Source organism: Phodopus roborovskii, unplaced genomic scaffold, assembly GCF_943737965.1.
Source record: "Phodopus roborovskii unplaced genomic scaffold, PHOROB, whole genome shotgun sequence".
Taxonomy (NCBI): Eukaryota; Metazoa; Chordata; class Mammalia; order Rodentia; family Cricetidae; genus Phodopus; species Phodopus roborovskii.
In genome coordinates this window covers 58,486,734-58,501,734 of record NW_026126480.1, presented here as the reverse complement: position 1 = coordinate 58,501,734, position 15,001 = coordinate 58,486,734, and the positions used below count along the sequence as shown (strand labels likewise).

At 42.9% G+C, this 15,001-nt stretch overlaps 1 protein-coding gene across 1 annotated transcript; it reads left to right on the top strand.

The window, feature by feature from the left end:
* The first annotated feature begins 3,060 nt into the window (after positions 1 to 3,060).
* Ms4a8 (membrane spanning 4-domains A8) lies at positions 3,061 to 14,646 on the top strand. The gene is made up of 6 exons (XM_051193975.1): positions 3,061 to 3,271; positions 5,193 to 5,315; positions 10,450 to 10,509; positions 11,270 to 11,407; positions 13,845 to 13,958; positions 14,539 to 14,646. Exons 1-6 carry the CDS (start codon positions 3,071 to 3,073, stop codon positions 14,644 to 14,646), a joined length of 744 nt encoding a protein of 247 aa, XP_051049932.1. The 5' UTR covers positions 3,061 to 3,070.
* Positions 14,647 to 15,001: the final 355 nt, after the last annotated feature.

Genomic DNA, 15,001 nt, shown 5'->3' with positions numbered 1-15,001 from the left:
AAAAGTGAAATTATATTTAATCATGGGTCTAAAAGGTCTTCTAACTGTGACTCAAAATCCTAAGTAATAAAATAAAGAATCGATACATTTTAAATGTGGATTTTTTTTTCAGGCTCAAAAGTGTTTTAATAAGTTGAAATACAATTACTGTGCCCAAGGAGAAGAATCCCTAAACAAAATGCCTGCTGAGAAAGCATGAGGGCCTGAGTTCAGCTCCCCACACCCTACAAGAAAAGCTAGATGAAGCAGCATGCTTCTATAACTCTGAGCCTGGGTCCCCAGAGCTCACTGACCAGCCGGCCTAGTGGATCCCCAGAGCTCACTGACCAACCAGCCTAGTGGGATCCCCAGAGATCACTGACCAGCCAGCCTAGTGGAATCATAAAGTTTCAGATTCAGTGTGAGATGCTGTCTCTAAAAAACAAAGCAAATAGGCAGAGGCTTATGAAGCCACACCACTCCTGGAGAGCTATGAGCACTTGATGGTTGCTGAGGGAAGGAGAGATAGTTCCCTCATCCGGGCAACCACGTGTAAGCTGTCCACGTACTGATAAGTAAATCCTCAACAGGTTCCTATAAGTGATCTTTATTAAACATATTGTTCCCTAAAAAAAAAAAAAAGAGAGAGAAACACGGAGATAGGATGACTTGTTGGTAAAAGGAAGAGGATCAACAGGAGAGGAATAAGAAAATAATGAGGGGAAGACTATGACCCAAATCTAGTATATAAATGTATAAAATGTCAGAGTGAAACCTATCGCTATATATAAAACTAACATATGCTAAAGGAAAGTTTGAAAAAATAAGGCAGAGAGCGATAGAGAAAAACATCTAACATAGACCTTTGACCTACACATGGTCACACAAACACATACATACATACATACATACAATCATACAATCATACATATATACATACATACATACATACATACATACATACCACATGAAAATACAATAAACAATTGCCAAATTGTTAGAAGAAAATATTCCACTGGTAAGATCTAATAAAGAATTACGTCTAAAAGCCAAGGGGCAAATCTGGTTGAAATGGGTATTGGCAAGGTTTGCCTGCATCCGGATTTTTTCATCCTTTTCATTTTCAATGTGCCTTCTATGTGCCTGCCCAAAGCTTGTCCTGTACTTTCTTCTCTGCTTATCTTTGTCCCTTTCCATAGCCTCTACCTATAATGTTCTTTCAACTGGCTAACTTACAAAGTTCCAGCTGTCACCTCATCTCCATGTGCTCAGTCAGTGAGATTTTATTGAGTGTCTTTTATATGCCAGTAGGAATTCTCAGCATCTACATGGTCGTTCACAACCATATGTAACAGCCAGGAGGTTCAGTGTCCCTCTTCTGGCCTCTGTAGTCATTGTACACACATGGTAAACAAACATAGATAAAGGCAAAACAATCTTACTTATAAATAAGTCATTGATAATAAATACAGGAGTTAAGTGTAAATCTCATTTTACCCATTGGTTCCAACTTTTTTCATTGCAGTTCAATGATTTCAAATATCTAATCAATCATTTCTTTGTGTGTCCTCCTGGGATCACTTATCTTTTTGCTGTAAAATTGATGTCACCCTGTCCTCTATTTCAGTTCAGCACATCAAGCCCGGAGTGTTCAGGTCATTCTTTTGTCTCCCAGAGCATCCACCACACCTCATGTATCTATTCAGGCATCATGAAACCCTTGAAAAATGGAACTGAATTTAGTTGATTCAGTGACTAAAGCAGGAAGCAAATATGGGTGTGGAAGCTCTGAACAGCTGTTGATCCAGCATCAGCCAATAAAGAAGTAGAGAGGACTTCGGATCATTTGCCAACTGTACTGGGAGCAGTCATTCTCTAGAGAAGTAAGTTTTCCACAGCAGAGTTGGAAGCAGGAGCAAGAGAGACTTACTTGGCACAGTAAGGTGAGTGTACATGATCAAGTATTTGTATGGCTCACTGAGGGACAGCGATAAGGCGTTTGTGTCAAATGAGACATGGAGAATGTAAGTAGATGAAAGACATTAGAAGGTTGCATTGTACTCAGTTTATTGTGTCTACTCCAAAATTAGAAAAGTTTAAAGGCATACAAACTCAGTGGGTAAGGATTATTGCATCCAAACCTAATGGCCTGAGTTTGAGATCTAGGACCCACAGGGTAGCAGGAGAGAATCAACTCCCACCAGTTATCCCCTAACCTCCAAGTATGTGACATGGAGCACACGCATGCATGCATGCACACACACACGCACACACTACACTGGTTGATAATGGACTTTTCTTGGGCACAATGCCCTCTCTAAGTTTCTTTTCCAAAATCTAAGAGAATTGAACTCAGTGTTCCCTAAGAGTCCTTCCACTGTGGCAATCCAGGTTCAGGTAATTCCAATGTATGCAAACCAGGATCAAAACACTAGAGACATGCAAGCAGGGAAAAGGCTCAGCCTGTCTTCTGGGTTCCCCTAACCTCTCTAGGCCTTGCTTTATTAGTCTATGGGACTGAGGTTAGGACTGAAAGAGATGCCTTTGTATAACATTGGCTGTCTGACAGTCCCCACAGCCCTATAAAGTTCAACAATATCTTCAAAATGGGATTAGCAAGTATACGGGTTGAATTGCTCAAGAAAAAGTCATTCTCAGTTGGTGGTGGTGTTCTTGTTGTTTGGTTGGTTTTTGTATTTCCTGTCGCTTCTGACCTGCAACAAAGTTGCTTTAATTATGAATTATTGTTGATACATTTTATTTACTTACTGTGTATGGCCACATATGTGCCACTAAATGTGCTTGGAGATCAGAGGACAACTCTGGGGAGTCAGTTCTCTCTTTCCACCATTTGAGTCCCAGGGACCAAACTCGGGTCATCAGGCAGTAAGAGCCTTCATCTGCTAAGTCATCTCAAGGTCCTGCACTCGACTTTTTACAAAGGTGCTGGAGATCCAAACTCATATCCCCATGTTTGAGTAGTAGGTAGCTACCGATTGAGCTATCTCCCTAGCCTCTCCAAGTCTTTAAAACTATAAACACAAGTATATAAATGATGAGTGATTCCATTGTACTTTTTGTTTTCATCAGCATGAAATCAGTGCCTTCACCAGGCTCCATGGCCAATAGTGTATATGTGGTGGCACCCCACAATGCTTACCCTGAAGTCCCAGGAGCCAGGTCTCAAGTGCCTCTGTATCCAAACAACCAGGCTCAAATCCATGTAATTCCTGGGAATCCACCTATTTCTGTGCCGGCCCAGAAAGTCTTGAAAAACGGCAAAGTCCTAGGGGTAAGTAAAATTCACTTTGTGAGCCCTATGCCATGCTACAGAGAGAGGGAAACAGAGGTTTGAGACAGGTGAATAGAAATTCCAAATAAAGAGCAGCAGAACAGGATATCTCAGTTAGGAAAGTGCTCAGTGAAGTGCTGTCAAGCTGAGTTCCATCCCCACAACCCACCCTACATAAAATGGCTGTGAGAAAGCACACTGTCATCCCAGAACCAGGAAGGCAAAGACAGGTAGATCACTGAAGGTCTCTGGCCAGCCAGCCCAGCTTACATGGCGAGTTCCAAGCTAGTGAGGAAAGAAAATTAAATGGATCCTGGGGAATGATACCCAAGGTAGATGTCAGCCTCATCATACATGTCATCACACACATACACACACACGATACACAGTGCCCAAAGCCCATGCATCCACATTCATGCATGAACACACACGGAGACATATAAACACACATGTGCACACATATGTACATACATGATACATACATGCAGGCATGCATACATACATACATAGGTACATAAATACAAACAAAAAGAAAGAAAAGAAATTACAAATAAAGCAGGTGAGGCTGGCTTTGCCAAATCCAGGTCTGTTGGAAATTTCTTTATCACAAGGAGCCTCAGTGTGCAGCCTTGTAGTTTCTGACTTGGGCATTTGGGAACAAAGAATTTTTTTAAAAATAGTCAAAAAGCAGTGATTGTGAACATAGATCCTTTTGCCTCTATGCACTTGCTTCCTATAGCTTAGGAAGTAAGAAAAATCCAACAAGGACAAAGTTTCCCAAAGGTGGAATGAAATCCACAATTATTAAATCAAGTCTTTGCCCAAAATAGAAAGAAGGCAAGCAGGCTAGACCAGCAGCAATGCCTGAAAGGCTAACCTAAATAGCACAAGGGAATCCATTTCGTTGCATAATCCATGGTAACAAACATCGATTCTGATCCAGAGCCCACGTTCCAATCCCAACTCATGCTCTAATCTGGCTTGGGGAAGTCTAAAAATAGGCAACTTGCATTTTTAAAAAAGCATCCAGTGGTCTGTTTCTGAGACTTTAACCTCCAAACATGCCAATATGCACCAAAAAAAAATGTGGCACCTATAAGTTTATTTGATGCTATATAGCTTGTAGAGACAGGATGGGAGCAACTGAACTATCACTTCTAGTTTTGTTTCTGTTACTGTGGCAAAATACTCTGATAAAAAGCACCAGGTGGGAGGAAGAAGTTTGTTTGGCTTACAGTTCCAGGTTACCAGGGAAGTCAAACAGGAATTTGAAGCAGGTTACATGCACAACAAGAGCACAGGGAAACTGAGACATCTATGCTGCCCTTTGCTCTCATATAACTTTCTCCTATCCTATAGAGCTCCAAAGTAACAATGTAAAAGCTAGGTATAAAAGTATGAGCCTATACTACTAACGCTGGGAAGGTAGAGACAAGGGCTCCCTGGAGATTGCAGGCCAGCCATGGTAGCCAGTTAGTAAACTCCAAATTTGGTGAGACACTCTGTCTCAGAAAAATAAGATGAAGAATGACTGATAAAGACACCGGATAACAATCTGTAGCTTCCACTCACACACCCATGAATGCACATACACATATAAACATGTACAAACACACACATACAAAGAAAGTTTAACAGCTGAAGGATGTGCTCACAATGAAGCATTAAACTAAGTGCAGAGACGCTGTTTCTTTGTTAAGATACATGTTTGAAAAAGAACAATAGGAAGTTATAATGAAATGTAAATTCTTGCTTTCTCCAGGGATAGTTTGATTATAAATAGTGTTGATTTTATTAATATGCTTCTCACATTTTCTTTTAGACCAGGGAAATCAAATGGTTATTGAAATATAAAGGAAGTAGAAGGAAAGGCAAGATCAGGGCTTAGAGGCAAAGACTTCAGCTTTGGCTCTCCTGACAGGCCATCCAGATCCTTATTGGCTTGGTGCACATTGGCGTGGGCTCCATCATGTTCACCAACCTCTTCGGGTACTATACACCTGTCTCCCTCTATGGAGGCTTCCCCTTCTGGGGAGGCATCTGGGTGAGTAGCTCTAGTCTGATGCTCAGGGAAGCCTTATCAATCTGTTCAGGAATATGGGGGTTCTTGCTCAAATATCTTAGTTTGTGTAGGGGTTGGGATGAACCTTAACAAAGTGCCATAGGCTGGGTAGCTCCAAACCACAAAAGTATATTATCTCCCTGTTCTGAAGGCCAGAAATCCAAGACCAGAATGTCAGCTAGTAATCAACACTGAAGTCTCCCCTAACCTTACAGCTAGCCATCTTCTGCTGGATTCTTCCCTCTATGCCTGTTTGTGTTCCAATCTCGTCGTTGTTGTTGTTGCTGATGATGATGATGATAGTTTTGGTGTTTGTTGTCATTGTTGGTGGTGGTGGTGGTATTTTGGTGGTAGGAATAATGGGAGTGGTGGAGGGTGATAGTGTTGTTGGTAGTATTGGTGGTGGTGGTGAAAGATGGAGGTGATAGCGTTGGTAGTGGTGGTGGTAATGATGGTGGAAGTGGGGGTGTTTTAAATTAGTATACAAAGTAATGGATTAATTATGGCACTTTTACTCATACTTTGTTCCTGCTTCCCTTCTCCATGCCACCCCTCCTTTGCTCCCTTTCTCCCCTGCTTCCCTCCCACTTGACCCCTTCCTTCCCCTAATACCTCCCTGTTTTAGTTTCATTTCTATTGCTGTGGTAAACTACCCTGACAAAGCAACATGGAGGGGGAGAAAGGATTTGTTTTAGCTTATGATTCCAGGCTACAGGCTAGCGTCCTTTACTGAAAAGAAGTCAAGGCATTGGGAACTTGAAACAGCTAGTCACATCATAGCTATAGTCAAGAACAAAGAGAAGTGAATGCACAAACGCTCTCCCTACATGCATGCTTGGGCTCAACTCAAGTTCTCAGCTCCTACATAGTCAGGAACCCCTGCCTAAGAATGGTGCTGCCCACAGTGACTCTGGTCTCCCCATGTCAATTAACTTAATTAAGATAATCCTCACCAGGCATGATCACAGGCCAAACAAATGTAGACAATCCCTCAATGAGACTGTCTTCCCAGGTCATCGGGTTGACACTCCCCTTCTCCCCTTCTGCTTTCATAGTCATTGTATTCTGCCACTTTCATTTGCCATCATCAACCTTATGATCTTTTTGTCCCCTTTCATGAGTAACAATACACACACACACACACACATACACACACACACACACACACACACACACACACACACACACACACACTACAATCTTCCTATGAGAGAAATCATACAGTATTCATATTTTAGATTCTGGCTTATTTCACTTAGCATGACAATTCTAGTCCACCCATGTTCATTGCTAACCTACACTTATAAGAATGGCAGGTGCAAAATCAAACACACCCTTAATCCCAGCACTCTGGAGGCAGACACAGGAGGATCTCTATGGATTCAAGGCCAATCTAATCTACATAGTGAGCCCCAGGCAAACCAGGGAGACATGGTAAAACCCTATATAGTCACATTCTGAGGTTCTGGAGCTAGATCTTTTTAAATATGAAACTGAGGGTCACAAATCAGCAATAGCCCTACAAAGCTGTATTCACCAAAGACTAAGATCATCAACACAGAAATGGCAGCATTTAACTCACAAAGAAAATAGTACTGGGGTTAGGTTTTCAGGCCTTGTTCAACAGACACCCAGAGTTCAAGAAACACTTTTTTTTCTTTCTTTCTCAACAGTCAGTAAAGTTTGTGAGCCAGCAGTGGAGATGTCTAACTCGCTGTCCACACCTGGGCTCGCGCCATTTTGGAGGACTATCTAGCTTGCTAGCTATGCATTCCCTTTCTGAAAAGGCCCATGTGATCTGTAACTCCACAAAGATGCTGCTGTGCTCCCTCCATGCCAGTTTATTGCCTTCCAACCCTCTCGTTCTTCTCCTGGTGCCTCCCCAGCACACACACACCCTGCTCTGCCCCTCTCCAACTTCCTTTTGTTTTTCTCTCACCTACCTATGGCTCAATAAAAGCTTTCCCATAAATATCAAAACTCCAGAATGACCTTAGAAGTCAACCAATGCCAACCTTTCCTGTACAATGATAATAAAATAGGTTGGCAACTGTGCCATCCCCTCAGCTTCACAAGCTTGCAAAGCCACAAGGATGTGCCTTCAGAGATAACACCCTGTTCCCTCCTCTTCTGACCCACATTCATGACTCCTCTTGCTCATGGATCATTTTCCCAGGCTGCAGGTTTCTTGAACTCTGAACTAACCCAGACTTGGAGCTGAGCCCCCTCTCCTCCCCCAGCCCTCTACAGATAGATGCCTGGGCTGAAACATCTCACAATGTCACCACTATTCACTGGCTTTCTGTATCATGTTCGATTCTGCTGAGTGTTTGTGAGCACCTGGAAGTGTCCTGACATCCCAAATGCCCTACTGGCCCTTCAGGTCAGAACTTTCTTCTCTTTGTCTTCAGGCATTTTGTTGTTGCCATTGCCTGTCGTTGTTCCTTGTCACTTTCTTAATTCCAAGTCTGCCTTTCTATTTCTCATCTATTACTAACACCCTTCTCCAGGGCAAAGGAACATCTTTGGCACCTCCGGAGGACTAACAAGAACATGAAAGCCCAACTTTCTTCCCTTACTTTCTAACTCATTTCTGTAAGGGAAAAGCTGTGAAATTGAGGCTTGTTGCTCCAATGACAGAAAAAGAAAAAGGAAAAAAAAAGACATTTTCCTTGGAAGGGAAGCAGCTCAAATACATTTTCATTGTAGGTTACTAAGCATCTGCCCCAAATGGGAATGCAGGACAAAGTCTAAGAGGTTGAGTCTGAAGTCAAGCTACTGGGTTTGATCTCAAGCTTTGCTCCTTGCTTGATGATCTTGAGTAAATGGTTTAAAATCCATAAGCCTCATTCTGCCCATATTTTCAAATTTACTTTAAAACTTTATAAATATGTTCATATATCACATTCACTCCCGTTACCCTCTTTTATCCCTCTTCCCACTCCTACTGACCCCCCACTTTTCCCCAAATAGTCCAGCTCCTATTATATATATATATATATATATATATATATATATATATATTCATTCTTATTTTACATATCCAGCCCAGTACCCTCTCCCTCCGGTGCCCCCTGCCCCCCCATCCCATTCTCCCACATACATACTCCACAGGGAGAGTGATGCCTTCCAGGAGGCATCTGTCAAGTAAAATGGAGTAGGGTCTAGGCTCTCCCTCCTGCCTCTAGGCTAAGGGAGTATGCTTCCATGGGGAATGTGCCCCCAAAGTACTTTCGTGCACCAGGGATACATCCTGGTTCCAATGTCAGAGATCCCTTAGACTGCCCATGTTCAGGGGGTCTGAGTCAGTACAATGCTGGCTTCCCAGCTATCAGTCTGGGGGGTCCATTAGCTCCCCCTTGTTCAGGTCAGCTGTCTCTGTGAGTTTCTGCAGCCTGGTCTTGACCCCTTTTCTTATCACTCCTCCCTCTCTGAAACTGAATTCCAGGAGTTCGGCTCAGTGTTTATATGTGGGTGTCTGCTTCTGTTTCCATCAGCTACTAGATGAAGGCTCTATGATGGTAGATAAGTTAGTCATCAATCTCATTATCAGGGAAGGGCATTTAAGGTAGCCTCTCCACTGTTGCTCAGATTGTTAGTTGGGGTCATCCTTGTAGGTCTCTAGACATTTCTCTAGAGTCAGGTTTTTTTTTCAAACCTATAATGGCTCCTTCTATTATGGTATCTCTTTCTTTTCTTCTCTCTCCCTCTCTCCCTCTCTCCCTCTCTCCCTCTCTCCCTCTCTCTCTCTCTCTCTCTCTCTCTCTCTCTCTCTCTCTCTCTCTCTCTCTTCTCTCTCTCTCTTTGCTCTTGTCTCTTTGTCCCCTGACTCAATCTTCCTAGCCCCACAGGTTCTCCTCCCCTTCTCTCTCTCCTAACTCCCTCCCTACTCACTGCCCCCTCCACTCCTGCTCCCAATATGCTCAGGATTATCTTCCTTTCCCCTTCTGTGAGGGACCTTGTATGAATCTCTTAGGTTCCTCCTTGTATCCTAGTTTCTCTGGCTGTGTGAATTATAGGCTGGTGATCCTTTGCTCTGTGTCTAAAACACCAGCTCCTACTTTGATGGTTTTTTTTTCTTTTGACCACTGAGTTTTATTAGGGTTGTTTGTATGAGCATGGGTGAGGGGGTATTTACCAGAGCATAGCAACTTACTAGGTGCCACACTGCTGAAGAAAATGATATATCTCCTACACCCAGATTTTGGACATCTTTAAAAAGGAAATAACAGTGGTGTTTGGTGGACTAGTACTCAGGGCTTAAGAGAAACACTGTGTGTGGGTGGACGAAAAAGATATGGACAAGATTACTACTGGGTAGGAGATGATGAAAATGTTCTGGACTTAGATTATACAACTATAAATATACTAAAAATATTGGGACTGTGATGAATGGTAAAGCATGTGAATTTTCTCTCAGCAGTGCCATTTCTTAAACACCTCAAATAGAAGCCAGCAGGTTTTATGAAATCGTAGTTGCTGCCCTCTTAGACCACCTCTGTTGTCACACCAGGCAAACAATGGCAGCTGATCCCTGCAGAGCACAAGTTATTGGCAAGAAATTCCCCCCTTGTATGATGCTCAGCGTCAGAGACTCGCATTCATTGTCTAAGCGATTGAACAGAACCCATTCAGGCATGCAACAGAGAGGACTAATACTGAACTCCTATCTGAACCCTCTCCCTCTTCCCTCCAGAGGCCCACACCTCATGAGTCCTGATATAAATCCTGGAAAGACTCAAATAGTGAGCATGTGTAAACAAACAGCAGGAAATGGGGTAACATCAATTGAGTACTATGAACAAGACACAGTAAATTTGAGGCATAAGTTGTAACAGTGATACCTAAAAAGATAGGGATGTCCACATTTTTTTCAGATGAGGAAATGAAGACTTAGAGGGATTATTAATTCACCAAAGACTAGTTAAGTTCAAACTAGACTTTAAAACCTGTTCTGATAAACCCTGATTATTCTGTCACTGTCACTTAGCAACTCAACACACATATTTTCTACCATAAGTAAATCTGTATGAGACTGTCTGCTCTCCAAATCAGATTCTTATGGAAGGGTGTGCTGATGCCTAACCCTTGTTAAGCTCTCAATCTTGTGCACAAGTTTATCATTTCAGGATCTCTCTCAGTGGCGGCAGAAAATCAGCCCAATTCACCCTGCCTGGTAAGTCACATTCTGAGACTGTCTGTCCCACCTGGAGACCTATAGTGTCTCAGTGAGGAATAAGACTGACAAGCAATCCTTCCCTTACTCCTGCACCACCAAAACCAGACCTAGGGCACTCACATGCACACTAACCCTTGCATACAGGTGCAGACAGACAGACGGACGGACGGACGGATGGACGGACGGACAATGCTACTACCACTGACAGAGGAACGTGGGACTAGCTTGCATAGAAGACCTTCACAGGAGGAAACACAAAGCTACCAGTTAATCGAGACACACTATACAGAGTATGTCCATAGCACATAGAGCAGGCTTCCAGCCATTCCCGCAGGGGCCAGTGAAGGTCCCAGCACCTGCTTCACTGAGAAATCCAGAAACTACACTCTGAAGAAATATGGAAAGAGTTTTGTGTGCTTCCCTAGCAATGGACCAGTACAATAGCTCTGCTTCCTTGATAAGTAGGTTGCCCAGAGTAACTGCCTCCTAGTGATCAAGATCCTAAAATCATAAACTCTATTGGAAAATATCCAGAAAGAGAAGTTTAACATATCTAGACATACCTTTCTGTACATGGTCCAGATGCATAAAGTGCTTCATGCCATGGAACTGTGACTTTTATAAATGGTAATGACGGGAAAGATTGTATGTGGTCTAATTTAACACAGTACAAATGGGGGAGGGGTGTTTGCTGAATCTGCACATCTCAGCTATACTCAGCTTCCTCTCCCATCTTGACCTGGTGTGTCTTCTCCAGATGAATGGCAGTGTGGGCTTGAACATCTTCAGTGCCATCTGTTCTGCAGTGGGCGTCATACTCTTTATCACAGATATGAGTATTTCAGGAACATATATTTACCCCAGTGACTATCCTTACTACGACAACAGGGTGAGTGTCCACAACCAACGATCTCTGCCTACACTTATGTTCAGACTATGTCAGAAAAGACCTGACAATCAAGCCTTCCCATTAAGCACTGAAGGGGAAAAAAGTGCTTTTAGTGTCAGGACAGGGTTTAAAGTCCTCAGCTGCAGCCTCTCATCAGCTTTTACTGTCTTTGTAAAACAATACCTGCCTTGTAGTACTGGAAAAATTCAACATGATGATGTATAAAACACCAGCTGCCAATACACTAGCAGCCCTTCACAGTCTCAGCCTTCCCACCTGCTATGTAGAGTTCAACAAACACTGTTTTTCTCCTTTGCAAACTTTTTTGTTTAGTTTTTAGGCTGCTATCCAAAGTGCTAGGTTTCATCATTACACATACCTTTGTCCTCAATTTTCCCTTTCCCTTCCCATCCCCCTCTATCCTCCACCTCCTATTGGTTCACTTTTCACCCTATCTAATCCCAGCTCTGCTTTCTTTTTTTTTTTTAATTTTTTAAAGATTTATTTATTTTATTCTATGTGTACATATGTTTTGCCTACATGTATGTCTGTGTACCACATGTATGCCCATGCCCATGAAGGTCAAAAGAGAGCCGTGGAGTCCCTGAAACTGATGTTATAGATAGTTGTAAGCCATCACATGGGTGATGGGACCTAAACCCAGGTCTTCAGCAAAAGCAGCCAGTGATGTTAACCCCTGAAACATCTCTCCATGCCCCAGCTCCCTTATGATGTTGTCCTGCCTTCTCTTGGTCCCCCCTTCTAGTGTTATGACATACACATAGAAAAAATCAAAATCTAAGTTCCACATGAGAGAAAACATGCAGCATCCATCTCTCTGAACCCTGCTTATTTCTCCTAACAAAATGACTTGCAGTTTCATCCATTTTCTTGCAAATATCAGGATGTGCACAAGATTGGGCCCTAGAACAGCATCATAAGGGGAGTCTAGATTGCCAAACCCTAACAAACTTTTTCTGCAGAGTCAGATGGGCTTTTAGGCTTTGCAGGACATACAATTTCTGTCACAACACAATAGACCTTTGGCATCCACAGAAAATAGTACATGAACAAGCGTGGCTAGGCAACAGCAGGATCAACTCTAACAACTGTCACCTGGCCACCTGCACTAGCATCAAGCCCCATCTAATAGAAATAGAATATGGGCTACATATATGATTTCAAACTCTTTGCCACATTAAAAATTGCAACTAATTTTTTATTAATTTTTCATTAGCAAACACTATTAAAAGAAGTAGGTGATAGCAGGGGAGGGGAGAAAAGTCTAGTTCTGTAGGGATGGGCACTACAGTGTGTACTCAGAGCCAGGTCCCAGAAGATGAAGGAGTCTAGGAAGAGTGATTGTTGCACAGGCATCCAGACAGACAGCAGTATGGCAGAGACTTTAAGGATAGCTCAAGCCCACATAGCAGAATAGACAGCCAGTCTTATAGGTTGAGGAAGAGAGAAAGTTATAGCCCACATCACAGGCCTGCAGCAAAAGGACCAGGGAAGGATTCTTGCTAATGTGGGACTTGGATGTGAAGAAATGAGGGCCAGGGCCACATTTAATTAAGGTGCAGTAAGTGTCGGGATATTTTTATTTTGAGTAGTGAGCCTTTGAGATCCAGGTTGTGTTTTTACACTAACGACACATCTCAGTTTGGCGCTCAGCACTAATCTAGTACTCAGCAGCCACAGGAAGTGATTCTGAGCTCAATGGGCAGCTTTGGGCATGTCCTCTCAACCTGCCAACAGACACAGCCTCTCTCAGCAGACCAAGTCTCTCCTCCCCCCATCCCTTCTCTCTTCTACACTGTCTACCCCCTCCATTTTCTTAGAGATTTTCCATCAGCACATAAGCATGCATTTGTTTTTTTCCATCTCGTAAGGCAACTCCATCCTTCAGTTGCTGCATCCATAAAGGAACCGTTGGCCCCTCCTATCATACCTCACAGTTGGTTTCTTAAGGAATCCAGTTGGTTCTTCTTTGGGAATGTATCCACAAACCAGCCATGTTTTCCATTGTAGAGTGGGTCCCAGCCACTGCATCTGTCACCTCAGTCATTGAAACAGCCTGCCCCTGTCCTTGCTCCCCACCCCCTGCCACCCTGACCCCCTCAAAGCTCTCTTCAATATGGCACCCAGCCTAATCACTTTGACATATAAGGTCATGTGTATTCTCTATTCAACCCATTTTATTAAGAAATTACTTCTGATGCAACCTTTTTTGGGCATTTCCTTAACTAATGGCTTTCCTTCCCATAAAGGCTACTAGAGTAAATGATAAACAGCCATTTTCAACCCATACTTTAGCCTGGGCCACATTTGTCCCCATAAGGCTAAGAGAGACACTTTGTCAAGGACACACAGATGCTCCATTGCAGAGCTTTGTCAAAGTCCTCGCCTAGCACTGATACCCTCATATTTCTTCTGATTCTAGGATACAGGCATGGCTATTTCTGGTGTACTGCTCATCTTCTGCCTCTTGGAGCTCTGCATTGCAAGTGTGTTATCCCACTTTGGCTGCCAAGTGGCCTGCTGTCAGTACAACAATGTGAGTCCTTTGTGGGACATATACCCCTAGATGATGGAAAACTACCAGGGTCTCTGGTGAATTTTGTTTCTGCTAAAGAGGATGAAATAGAAAAATATCTATAGGTCTCAGTCTTTAATTTACCTTTATTACTGGGTCTTAGTCTACTTTCTGTTGTTATCAGTAAGCTGAATAACTTATTAGTAAAGATGTTTACTTGCCTCTCAAGTCTAGTGGCTGGAGTATCTAAACAGCATTGTCCTGAAGAACTTCTGGGCAGAGGCTTTCTCTGCCTGGGTTATAATAGCAGAGAAGGAAAAAGAATAGTGGTCTAACTGAGAAATATTCAAGCATGAGGGGTAGCCTTACTTTATTACAACATCCTCTTGTGAAACCTAGCCTTCTCCCTGAGTCAAGAATAAACCCATTCATGAAAGTGGTAACCACAGCCTGATCACGATCCCCTAAACCTCACCTATTACAAGTCCCACCAGCTCAGTCACACCACACTGGAGTGTATGTAGGCTTCCAGCAATGAACCCCTGGAGGATTCCTCTAGCTTTAGTGAAGTGTGCACCTGATGTGTGCCTTTGTTTTTCAGGTGGATGTGGTCATTCCAAATATCTACGCAACAACAAATACAGTGATCTTCCCAGAACCATCGAACCAAATACCACGTTATTCCAGTGTAGTGCAAAACTCCAGATAAGTGAAGCTCAAAGTTCTAGAAGAATCTTTCACTGAGACCAAGTGATGTCCTCCTCTGCCTAGGCTCCTGTAAGCTAGGTCCTTCCTTTCCTGACAAACTAGGGGAAATGTCTTTCTTACTGCTTATACTGAGGATTTGTTCTCTAATTCACCCTGGCAAGCCCTGCTGGCTCTCTACTAGAACAAGGTGGGCGATTGAATGGATTTCAACAAAGATGTCCTCCTAAGACCCATGCATCTGTAAGGTGGTAGGCATCTCTACACCAGTCTTCGTGTACACACATCCATGTACTCTCATCTAAAGGAGTTTCAGAGTAGAGTAATAGCTATCTTATCACCCAAACGTCCCTCTATCA